General features: G+C 54.2%; 2 protein-coding genes across 3 annotated transcripts in view; both read right to left on the bottom strand.

Annotated features, from left to right (window-relative positions):
- Positions 1-361: 361 nt before the first annotated feature.
- On the bottom strand, positions 362-1,997 carry ACKR1 (atypical chemokine receptor 1 (Duffy blood group)). Its single transcript, XM_012752372.3, has 2 exons — positions 1,876-1,997; positions 362-1,404 (listed from the first exon to the last, which is right to left on the bottom strand). The coding sequence occupies exons 1-2, from the start codon at positions 1,894-1,896 to the stop codon at positions 388-390; spliced, it is 1,038 nt and encodes a 345-aa protein (XP_012607826.1). The 5' UTR covers positions 1,897-1,997; the 3' UTR covers positions 362-387.
- A 2,825-nt stretch (positions 1,998-4,822) lies between these two features.
- The window catches only part of CADM3 (cell adhesion molecule 3), a 30,518-nt gene continuing 23,373 nt past the window's right edge, over positions 4,823-11,967 (bottom strand). For both annotated transcript variants that reach the window (XM_012752370.3, XM_012752371.3), the window contains 4 exons: positions 10,330-10,420; positions 9,734-9,903; positions 6,918-7,043; positions 4,823-6,022 (listed from right to left, as the gene is read on the bottom strand). In XM_012752370.3, the coding sequence (XP_012607824.1) occupies positions 5,904-6,022; positions 6,918-7,043; positions 9,734-9,903; positions 10,330-10,420 (506 nt within the window). In that variant the 3' untranslated portion in view covers positions 4,823-5,903. The remainder of the gene's footprint in view (positions 6,023-6,917; positions 7,044-9,733; positions 9,904-10,329; positions 10,421-11,967) is intronic.

Below are 11,967 nucleotides of genomic sequence, written 5' to 3'. Positions count from 1 at the left end.
ATTGCTCTGGGCTTTATCCTCACCCTTCTCTCTTTTTCTCTGTGGGTTTTGGTTCCTATTCCATCTGCTTTCCACTACAGTTTCTCTTCCTTCTTCAGCTGCTAAGCCTTGCTTCTAGTTTTCTGAGCTTAGCTGCTCCCCTCACGCTCTGGTACCTCTTCTCTTCCCTCTGGGAATGGCAGCAACCCCCCCTCCTTAAGAGAACATCTGTGTGCCCTGGGGATGTTCATAGGTCATTCGCTTTCTCTCCAGGACACCTAGAGAAAAAGACACTGGCAGGAAAATCTGGCATAAAGTGTCTCTTTCTCTCTACTCTCCTTCCTCTCCTTTTCATCCCCAGACAAAATAAGAAACCACCCGCTTCGTGAAAGTAATGTAGACTTTAATTCAGGTTGACAGGTGGGAAGAAAGCTTGGATTTGTCTCCAAGGGTGTCCAGATGAGACCATCTTGCAGGGAGGGGCAGGGAAGGCAAGGAAGTGCGGGTGGCCAGGTAGCAGAACAGGGCCAGGAGCAGGGGTGCAGCCACACAGTGCAATATGGCCAGGGCTTCTGTCAGGTTCAGCAGCAGATCCAGAACTTGCTGGGCCAGACATGTTGGCAGCAGCAATAACCTGAACCTCACTAGGGAGTCCAGTCCCAGAAGCACCCCATGAGGCCACCAGAAAATGAACCAGGCCCAGAGGACATCAATCCAGGGGCCTGGCCCCCTGCCCAGTGCCTTCATCAGCCCCTTGGCGCCCAACAGACCCAGTGGCAACAAGACGAAGACGACAAGACAGCTAATGGTGTGTATCAATTGCAAGATCTTCAGGTCCTTGCTGGATATCAGGGTGCACAGTCCTTGGGAAGAGCCGCCGGCCAGGGTGATGGGCAATGCCAATAGGGCAGCCACTCCCCAAAGTCCCACAGGGAGCCCCAGCATGAGGCCTGGGACCTGGCCTGCGCCCAGTCTGGGGCCCAGGCAGGCACGGCACGCTATCAGCAGAGCCTGCGCAAAGGCGGAGCCGTACCAGACGCAGTAGCCCAGTCTGCACAGGGCGGTGCTGGGGCTGCTGCTTAGCCCTGGCCCCAGGATGGGCACCACCATGCTGAAGAGGGCACTGCCCACAGCCAACTGCGCCAGGATGGGCCGGCCAGGGCAGAGCTGCCAGTGGAAGAGAGGCCTGAGGAGCGCGAAGAGCACAGCCCCGCTGGCTAGGATGCCCAGGACGCTGGCCAGGACGAAGAAGGGCAGCGAGGAGTCGTCCAGCAGGTTGCAGGAGTGGCAGGGGGCAGCTGCTTCCAAGTTGCTGTCATAGTCAAGGGCTTTGAGGGAGTCGTTCCCATAGTCAGAATAATTCCAAAATTCGTCCTCAAATGTCAGCTGGGTAAAGTTCTCCTCAGATGAGCGGGCAGGTTCCACCTGGAGGACATACGGGGTGGGGAGAGGGGGGCATTGGAGCAGCCGTCACCCCACTGACGTGTGTCCTGGGAGCCCAGTGGAAGGCGGGACGGGAGGACAGAGGGAGGCTTGGGTCAGGAAACAAGGGGGCTGTGGGAGCTGGATACAGCGAGGACAGAGGACAAGGCCCCAGCAGGGAGACTGAGGAGCCTGAGCGGGAACCAAGAGTCATGGGAAAGCCAGGGAAGGGTAATGGGCAGGCGGGTCCAGGCGGAGCAGGACCTGGATGGAACCGACTGAAAGGCAGACCAGAAGGAAAGCAATGGGGGTCTGGGAGGCTGGCATAGGAAGGAGAGAAGAAAAAAGATGTTTTAAAATGAGAGCAAACAGAGGGAAGGGATGCGAGATGAGGAGTAAAGGGAAGAGGTCTAAAGACAGGAGGGGCAAACAGAAGGGGCTGCGGGGGGTGTGGGGCTCGGCCCCTGTACTCACCCGGTGCAGGCAGTTCCCCATGGCACCGCTGGGCTCAGGGCGGGCAGAGAGAAGGGCTGGGACCGCTCCCGCTCTGGCTCTGGCTCTGTCAGTGCCTGTGTTTCCAAGATAAGTGCCCAGGACTAATGAGGGCCATCAGCTTCCGGGCAGGGCCAAGGGGGGCATTCAGGAAGTCTTCACCCGCCTCCACCCACTGCCTGCCCAAGCCTCAGGTCTGCATGGGGCACTGGCCCCCAGGCTTCCTGTTTTTTGGGTGGACTGACGGGTCTGGGCTGCAGGCGGGAAAGGAAAAAGGTGGGGACCACAAAGTGGGCATGTTCCTGAAGTGAAAGGGAGGCTGAGAAACCAGGGGGCTTTCCAGCAAGGGGAGATTCTTCAAGCACAAGGAAGGAAGAAGGGGTCAGGGGTGGTTTGTGAGGCAGAGATAAGAGAGGTGCTGGGAAGTGGGAGTGAAAGGGCAGCTGAGGTCGCTCACGGGTCCTCTATCCCCTTGAACTTGAGCCAAGGAAGACAGTCCCGAAGCCAAGTGCTGTGGAGAGTTGTTCGTGTGCTTTGATGGGATTCGGTCACCTGAGGGGTACGCATGTGGGCTTGGCTTCTGTGTGTGTTGGACTGGGCGGGAAAGCATACCTACCTATCTGCGTGTGTGTGTGTGCATGCTGTGTATCAGTGTGCACATATCTGTGATATCTGTGTTAGGGCTAGGCGGTGTCTGGGCACGGGTATCGCTATCTCCAGGCCTGCGTGTTGCAGTGTGAGGAGGGAGGGCTGGGGTGGCTGTCAAGGCTGCCTAACGAAGCTACTTCAGGGAGCAATTGGGCATTTGCCTAGCCACCTATGGGCGCAGTGAATGCATCTTGCATACGAAGCAGGACACATGGTCTGACAAGTTAAAGTAGGCTCTGGGGGACAATGGGACAGCATATTTTAAAATGGGACTCCTGCCCACAGGGTAATCTCTACTCATATTTCTGCCGGGGGACATAAAGTCTCTGGAACTGCTTCATTGACCAGGCATCTTAGCAATATGTAAAGTTTCTTATGTGGGCCGGGGCGGGGGTGGGGGGGTGGGCAAAGCTATTTCTCTCTGGCTGGCAGAGCAAAGGCAGCTACACTGCAGGTGGACCCTCCTAAGCTGAGGCCTCTCCTCCTTGGTGGCTCCTGCCCCCTGCCCTCAGCTGCTTTCCCAGGATCTCTGCTGTTTCCTCACCTGCTCTGCCCTTTACTTCCTCAGATGGGGAGACATAGCCCTGACCTTAGGAGGGGTGAACCGTGGAGTGTCCGAGTCAGAGCAATGTGATAGAGAGGGTTGGTTAGGGAACGCTTTAATTTGTTCAAGAAGGCATGAGATGTTTTAACCCCAACTCCATCAAGGATCTTCAGTCCCACTCATGTAGGGGTTCGTAGGGGCAAAGACCTCAGACCTCGTAGAGATTTCACCCTTTCCTCCCAGGACAGTAGCTCAAGTTTCAGGTCCAACATGAACGGGGCCAGAAAGAGTTTGGTGAAGATCAGGTGCAGCTGTCTTGGATGCTGTTGACGTGTCTGCACCTCCGTCTCACCTGCACCTCCGCAATGCCTGGCAGAGAGCAGCCAGGCGCCCCACCCCGAACGCCCTGGAAAGGAAGGGCCCAGCGAAAGGGGATGAACACGCTCCTCTCCCTTGGAAAGTTATACTGTTTCCATGCATAGATGCTCTTGGGAGAGTGGCCTGGCAAGGGACACACCACCCCTTGCAGTACCAGGAACAGGTACGAGGGATACCAAAAAATAGCCCTTATATACATGCATCCCAGCAGCAGCGAGAGCAGCAGAAAGGAGGCAGCCGAATGACACGGATAATCCAGATATATTGAGGGTGGCCCCTCTGAGATTAGCACAGGAGAGTTAGAAAGATTATAAAGATACACGATCCCCTCCCTGCTCCCTTCCCCCGCCCCCCCACCCCGGACAGACACACACAGCACAACGGCACCTCTTCCCCCCGCCCCCCGTACAAATATGGCTTCTGTGTAATATGGACAGAGTGGTTCAGCTCGAAGAGGAAAAGTCATTTCCCAAAAGCGGGTGCTGGGAGACAAGGAGCCCGACAGGCCTGGGGCCCCAGGCTCCCTTGCTGCTGTAAGAGGAGGGGGCCCTGGCTTAGGTGAGGGGCTGCCTGTGGTGCCCAGGGCCCAACCAGCGGCTGGAAGATTCACAACGGCATTACCTGAACTGAAGGGGTGGGCAGACCTGCTGCGTTGCAGCTGCCCCCGTTATGCACGCCCGTTGTCAGAGCAGGGAGGACATGCTGGCGGAGGGTGAGAGTGATGCCAGGGGCACCCTGGGTCTGAGGTGGGGCAGTCCGGCCAGGACAGAGAGGGCTAGCAACCTCATCTCCACGGCAACCAGCTGGGGGCCATGGAAGGAAGACAGGAGAGCAAAAGCAAAAGCGGGGACACAGCCTCAACTCACTGAGTACAGGCTATGGGAAAAAGAAGTGACGGCAGGTCATTGCAGGGTCAGTGCCACGGAGAGGCCTGAAGGGTGCATAGCAAAGGCTGTGGCACTGACTCCACGGCTCGGAGGAAGGGAAGCCAGGGAGGGGCTGAATCTCTGTGTTCCAGGGAGAGACAGAATGGACAGCTGGGCAAACACACATCATGGGACTCCTTTCTCCAAGACTGATGGGCATTGGGGGAGGCACAGACAATCCCAGGACGGAGCACCCTCCCGGGTGAGGTACAAATGCCGGCCAGGAGTCCTCCACACGTCCCACAGCCCTGCCACCTGCCCGGGACCCCTGGCCTTTGGCCCTCCTCGTCAATCCCCCCCCGCCCCCCACCGCCTCTCACTCACCCACTCACACAGGCACACACACACGCACACACACACCCACAGGCACACACATGCATGCACACGCACAGAGTTCACATTATTCCCTTAGTTTGGGCAGGAAACAGCTCAGTGCACTGAAGCTCCTTTTAGTATTTTTGTTGTTATGTCTGCCTGGCTGCTGAGGGAGGAAGGAATAAGGGCTGGCGTAGGGACCAGGAAGGAGCACAGGGCAGCCAAGATGGGAGGAGCAGTTGCTGAGCAATGCCATGGAGGAGTGGTTGCCGTGCAACCGTCGGGGTCTTGGGTAAGAGTGAGGGGCCCCTCCAAGGGGGCAGCAGACACAGTTCAGGCCCCAAAGCAGCGCCTCTCCCACAGCTGCTGGAGCAAGGGGGGGGGCAGCCGTGCACCGCTACCCCCCAAGGGCGGTTCCCCTGGAAAGGGCCTGGCTTCATTCATTTTGGGGGCAATGGGGGCAGTGGTCCATCTCTGCCATCCTTCCTCTCTAAATCTACCCTTCCTTTCAGGGACCTGTGTCTTCCCCAGGTTTAAGCCCTGGGTCCCTGTGTGGCTGCATGTCTGCTGCAGGTCCCGTCTCCTTGGGGACTCCCCCATTCACCCTTTTCCCATTGCAATGGAAAAGGGGTGTCAGGGTGGCACCCACCTCCCTGTCCATAGCTCCTGGCTTTCCCTAGCAGAGGGAAAGCCACCCCCAGCCCTTGCTCCCAACTCTCCTGCTCCTGGGTTCCTGGAGAAGCCTGGGAAGCTGCTGTATTGTAGAGGACGGAGGGAGGGCTGGTGAGAGCCCCCACCTCCAAGCAGCCTTACCCTTTCCCTACCCCTCCACCATCATTCTCTTCCTAACACTCCAGGTTTTTTTTTGCTTTCCTCATCCCAGGGCCCCACCTCTCCAGCTTGGAGACAGATTTGATTTGGGATTGTTACAAAAATAATAATAATAATAATAACCCAAACGCAGAGAAGCCACGGAAAGGGCTGAGGGCAACCCACCCCTCCCCCCCGCCCTCCTCCCTCCCCATTCCAAACCGAGTACAAAACCGCACCCAAAGCAGACATTCTGTACAGGGGGGTGGGTGGGCTGGGGAGCAAGCGGGAGGGGCGGCCCTGGGGTCGCTCTGTACAAGTCCGGGTTGGTGGTGGCCCCAGCAGTCCCCATGGGGCCCCTGAAGGGCGCTGGAGGTGGGCGGGCGCCCCTAGATGAAGTATTCCTTCTTGTCATCCCCGCCTGACTGCCCGCCTTCTGCGTTGATGATGGCGGTGTCCGCGTCTGGGGCATCATCCGAGCCTTTCGCCTCATGTGTCAGGTAGGTTCCTGCGTAGAGACAGAGGCTCCTCCTTTCAGGAGCAGCTTCCAAACCTCTGCCCACTTCCCCGCCCACCCACTCACGCTCAGCTCATGCAATTTTTCTCTTGCCTAGAGCTTTCTTCCACCCCACCTTACCTATTTTGCCTTTTGCTGCCAAGATCGCTCACCTGACCGCACCCCCCACCCCTGAATAATGAATCCTACCCCTAGGTAGAATCTCATCTATAATGCTGGCCAAAATGAAAAAGAAAAGGGGTGCGTATGTGTGTGCATGTGTGTATGCACGCATGCGTGCACGCAAATTGGCCATGGGGAAACTGCTATGTCGGTTGCATGAGCAATGCAGTGAGATCTGGCTTACGTATGGCATGACCAGCCCGCGTAGCCAGGCCACTGGCCACAAGTCATCACAGAGCAGCAAGTCTGAGAGGAGGCGATGTGAGGAGAAGGCAGAGAGAAGGCATAGACATGGGGAGAAACTTAAAGAAGAAAGAGGAAAGAAAAGCAATGGTATGGGGCCAGGCAGCAGGAGATCAAAGGGGAAGGAAAAATCAGTCTGAATAGGTAGAAAGGAAGAAAGTGCAGGGAGAAACAGGATGGGGTGCAGTTTCTGGAGCTCTCTGTCTTTTACAGGGGACCTGGAGGGAGAGCAGCAGGGGAGCAGCCGCTGTCTGAGTGGGAAGGTTTGATTTTACTTGGACCATCCCCAAGTGATCAGGCTTTACTCTGGCTGGTGGCGCTGTTGGTATCACAGGGCTGGCTGCCTTTCTTCTTTCTCGAGCATGCCAAGGGGCTGGCCGAGTCTCTGAAGGCCCTTCTCGCAGCCTTCTCTTCCTGCCTACCCCTGACGGATCTTCCTTCCCCTCCCAAGTTCTGTTGACGTTTCCCTCACACCTCTGACCTTTGTGCCGGATCAAGTAGTGGCCGAGGAAGATGAGCAGGATGAGTAGCAGGAAGACGATGAAAGCCACGATCCCCCCGATGATGGCATGGTAGGTGCTGGAGGAGGAGGGCACCGGGCTGGGGTCTGTGGGGAGGGAAACACACACACCGTCAGGTCTGGGGAGAGCCCTCAGCTCGCAGCACTCTGACTTGGCCGAGGGTAGCCGTACACAGCAGAGAACGGGCATTAATAGCAGGAGAATGGAGCCTGACCATTCGGCAAAGGGGATACGCCTTATTTGGTACTCTAATTTCTTGCACCATGCCTGGAATATAGTTATTATTAAAACAAATTGATGTACTCATGAATAAATACATAAAACTGCTCACACCCATCTGTCTAAGTTGAGTTAATGGCATTGAAACTTGACCTTGGTCAAAGATCATTGCATTAATGCCTATCACCCTTCCTTCCTTCCTTCCTTCCTTCCTTCCTTCCTTCCTTCCTTCCTTCCTTCCTTCCTTCCTTCCTTCCTTCCTTCCTTCCTTCCTTCCTTCCTCCCTCCCTCCCTCCCTCCCTCCCTTCCTTTCCTCCTCTCTCCTTCCTTTCTACCCTCTTTCCTTCCTTCCTTCCTTCCTTTTTTCTCTTCTTCTTCTTTTCTCTCTCTCTCCCCTCCCACCCCCCTTTCACTGTTGGGTTATCAGAGTGTTCCTTCCTTATCCCCCAACACCCTCTTCCTTTCCTGTGTGCTTGACATTCTCAGCTTGTCCCTCTAGCTCTAGGGGCCTTCTCAGCCTATCCACTCACTGTCCTGAGATTAGGCAGGGAAAGAGCAGTGAAAAGCTGATGGGGCCAAGAATTAACACTTTGACAGCACCTTGACCAAATAAGACAGACTTTGACCCCTGTACAAAGAGCACTGTTCCTTCACCACAAGAGAGTTTAGTTTCCAGGAAAACCCCAATCCTGTAGCCTGTGCTGACAAGGAGACCTGGGAGCTCCATCTGTCCTTTGCCACCGTCCAAAGGTTTGTGGGAAGGACAAGGACTGAGTTGCTTTCTCCCACGACGGGGGATGACTCTGCCATGGAATAATACTGAATCTCTCCTCCATAGCAGAATATAGAGAGGAGAGATTCCCACAACACAGACGAGGTGGCCAGGATGGCACCACCCATAGTCAGAGTCCCACATACCTGCGGACAAGAGCACAGGCCCAGGACACAGTTTGATGTATCCAAAATTACATTAGCCATAGCTATAACTCTCCCACCCATGGGAGAGCTACTGTTTTTCCATAGACTCAGCTTGAGTCTTGATGCCTCATTGACTCCTTATATATTTTGTCTTTCCTACCTTATGTCTCCTCAGGCTTGGCTGGGCCAGCGTTTTAGTTCCCTGCCTGTCTGTGCCTTATTTGAAAAGGAAACATTTGTGCTCTGGTTTTTTATGCTCTGCTTGGGAGGGAGGGAGCGGATGGGCCCAGGGATGCTACGCTATGATTGGGGTGGATGTGATTGTTTAACTTGGAGGAAGCCCAGTGAGTTTACCCACTGTCTCTCTCCCACGGAGTATGTGAAAATCAATCCTGTATAATTATTCTGGAGGCTATGGAAATGGAAATTCCTTAGAAAAGCACAGGTTTCCATGGCCAAAATGACCTCTGGGGTCATCAATTACAGGTCCCTGTCTCCAGGTAGAACCACATTTAATTTCCTTCCAGGCAGGCCCACTCAGGCTATTCATGGAAGGAGATGTAGTAGCTCCTTCCGCCACCAGGCGTCAGCACTGGCAGCAGATAGCATCAAACAGGACTTCCCCTGCTTGGCTTTTCAGCACAAGGCAGAGGGAGATCAGCAAGATACCAACCACGGGGCACGAGAACTTTCCCTCACTGCCAATCATCGTCAGAGTCAGTCTGGAGAGATCTGGGGGCAGACAGTGGACCTCAGTGCATTGTCCTGGCTCCTGGCATCTTACAATAGCCTTGTTGTGCCGAGGCAGCTCCCACATGCTGAGGTCTGCCTCTGGGGTGGGAATCACCCATTCAGACACTCTGGTCCCAAGAATTCAGGCTTCTTTTCCCTGGGAGGCCTGGCTGTTTTAATGGAGGAGCCTCTGAGGTTCCCCAGACAATGCATTTCCCCTATTCTGAGAAAAGATTTATAAGACTTTCTGGCAGGACCCCACTACCATTGGGATCTTCAAAGACATCCTCTGCCAACTTTCCATAAAGGGGCCTCTGTGCTAGCCTGTCACTTCTCCTGAGGCTGGGTTTGGGGGGTCACAGCTTTAGGGAGAACTTCAGAGAAGGGGCATCACCTGGTCCCTCTAGAAGATATGGCATCTGGGAAAAGATTCTCATTATCCCTTGGCCTAGTACAAGCTTCTCTCTGTTTTCTGCCTGGACTCAGTATAGTGCGTCCAGGGTCTGCAGAAAAGGCAGTGACAGCAGTCACACTTATCCCATACCTAGCCATAGGAGAGGAAACTCTGAGAACAGCTCCTTAGAGAGGGAAATGCATCTGCACTGGCACTTGGGGGGCTCTCGGACCTCGACATGCAGAATTATTACTACTCTTGTTGGGTGAGCGCAGGGGATAAAGGTTGGTGTCACTCCGGCTGCCACTGCTAAACAAAGGCAGATGAGAGCCCAGCCTTCTATTGATTTTTCACTATTACACATTCGACAGTAGACCTAGGTCCTCAGGCCTTCCACTCACTGGTGGGCTATCTTCCTTCACTCCACTCCCAGCCAGCATCTAGGGATGCCATCCCAGTGGTGAACAGAGAGGGTGTAAGGTGGGCAGAGAGGGTAGGTGCTGGGGGCCTCACCGTTGACATTGAGAGTGTAGTAGGCCTTGTAGCTGCCCATGTTGCTGATGGCCGTGCAGCCGTAGGTGCCACTGTCACTCTTGTTGAGGAAGGGGAAGATCAGGGCACTCTCCTGGGTTATCTTCAGGGGCGGCACGCTGCCCTCCTTCTCCCATAGGTACTGCTGGGGGCTGTTGAGGCAGACAGGTCAGAAGTGTTCAGCGCAGAGTAGGCCAGGGAGGTAAAGGAAGAAAATAGATAACTGGAGCAGGGCAATCAAGGACTGTCTGAGGAGGCCCAGAAGTTATAGGGGCCAGAGACACATTGCAGCTCAGAGCGGGTGGAAGGTGGCCTCTTGGGGTTCCCTGTGGGGAAAGTGGAGATTTCCTACCTTGCATCTTCCGGTAACATAGCTGCTGTGGGAACCCCGGGGACCGAGCTAGGGAACGAGCCCTCCCCACTTCTGCCGCTCTGCGGGAGCAACAGTCAGAGCACAGACATTGTTGGACAGAGTCAGAGAAGTGGGAGGCTCGGGTCAGGCAGCACAGAGGAGCTGGGGAGGCGCTAAGTCTGAGAGGACAGCCGCGTAGAAGAGGCCAGGAAGTGGGCCCTCTTACACTGGATTGCCACGACCCTCACAGTGTAGCAACAGCTTCTGGCCTTCGCGGGGATGTGGAGGGTCCGGCCTGATCATCGCAGTCGGTGTGTCTGTCGAGAAAGAAAGGGTGGTTATGCAAAACTCCCCACACCGCTTAGGAGATCCCTCCACCCAGTTACACACTGCAGCTTCTACTTCTAAATGTCTCAGGAACCCAACGGGCTTCCTTCGCCTACCTCTTGTGAGCAAAGACTGCTGCTGCTATTGAACGTGTAAGCAACTTGTGGTATTGAAACCTCGAGTGGTAGGACTCTGGAAGGTCTGCCGTTGGTGGGGCCCTAACCAGGTATCTCAACAGAGAGCTGATGAGGGGAATATGTGGTTCACCTGCGCCTTGCACACTACCCAACACACAGATGGGACCTACTATGTATTTTTGGTGGCATAAACAAACCTTAACTTACCACTGACTGAGCTCACAACTTCTCAGTTCTCTCTCCTTTGCAAGGGAGCTTAGAACTGGAAGCAACGCCTGAACACAAAGCATCATTCTGAACTGCCAGTCCAAACATGCAGTGAGGGCTTTGAAACAGCAAGAGCCACGGGTCAGACTTTGGCTGCAGAAAGGCACTGACATGATACAGATAGGCTCTGCAAAGGAAGAATGGCATCTGCCATTGAAGCCAAGGGCTGCTTAGGAGGCTAGGTCCAGATGGCCTCAGAACAATGCAACCAGATGCTGGTTGAGAACAACAGATAAAGAGGCTGAATTTCCCCTAAGGATAGAGCCAACCTTAACAACCAGTTAATGAATGTGTTTCAGCCAAATCAAATGGGACAAAGAGAATCAGGCCAGGTGAAAGAATGGGTGTTTCAGGGTCTCACAGCCATAAAAATCTCTAGCACTACCTGGAGTACAGCATTTGTTGAGTGACTACTGAACACATTTTGGCCAAAAGGGCCCAGAGAGTAACTGCCAGATGGTCTGGTACCTAACAGAGGAGTCTTGGGGGCAGGGAAGAGCCTTCTTTAGCTCTGGCCAGGGACCAAGGCTTGGGGGAAGAGCCCAAGGCCAGAGGCTTCACAGTCAGAACCAGTAATTAGAGAAACACCTTATAGCAATATAGAACTTTGAAGTTTACAAAGTTCTTTCATATATATTGTTTTATAACTATCCTCATGATGAGTGAAGTAAACAGGAACCACAGACAGAATGCTTTGGCCCAAGTAACTCAGCTAGTAAGTGGTAGCACTGCAGCTGGGATCCAGTTTGTCTACCCACAGATTGAGTCTGCTAAGTGGACAGCAATGCCACCCCAAACCTATGTCTTACCAAAGTTTGAGTAATGGGTCTAGCAACGGATTGAATAGCAAATAGAGGAGTACCAAGTAGGGAAAAGATCTGGGAATAACAATGCTAGAGAGACTGTGTTTTCCTACCACCCATATTTTCATGAAATCATAGAATGTCAAACTGAGAAGAAGCCTTAGTGATCACCACATTCATTGCTCTCACTTAGCAAATGAAGAATCAAGTTCAATGTGGTAAAGTAATTTTCTTAATATCACACAGCTAGTAAGTGGTGGAGTGCAGACTAGAAACTAAGTCCTGGGACTCCTGATTTGCTACAGTTGCCACTACAATTTACTGTCTGGC

The sequence above is a fragment of the Microcebus murinus genome, chromosome 2 (genome assembly GCF_040939455.1).
Source record: "Microcebus murinus isolate Inina chromosome 2, M.murinus_Inina_mat1.0, whole genome shotgun sequence".
Classification (NCBI taxonomy): Eukaryota; Metazoa; Chordata; class Mammalia; order Primates; family Cheirogaleidae; genus Microcebus; species Microcebus murinus.
Note: the sequence above shows the minus strand (reverse complement) of the source record. Positions and strands in the feature narration are given on the sequence as shown.

What these genes read in the sequence shown, in the direction of transcription:
- ACKR1 (XM_012752372.3), bottom strand. Translation starts at nt 1,896, where the DNA reads ATGGGGAACTGCCTGCACCGG. An exon ending in TGGGGAACTGCCTGCACCGG is followed by an intron (nt 1,405 to 1,875) that starts GTGAGTACAGGG and finishes TATGTCCTCCAG; the next exon opens with GTGGAACCTGCCCGCTCATC.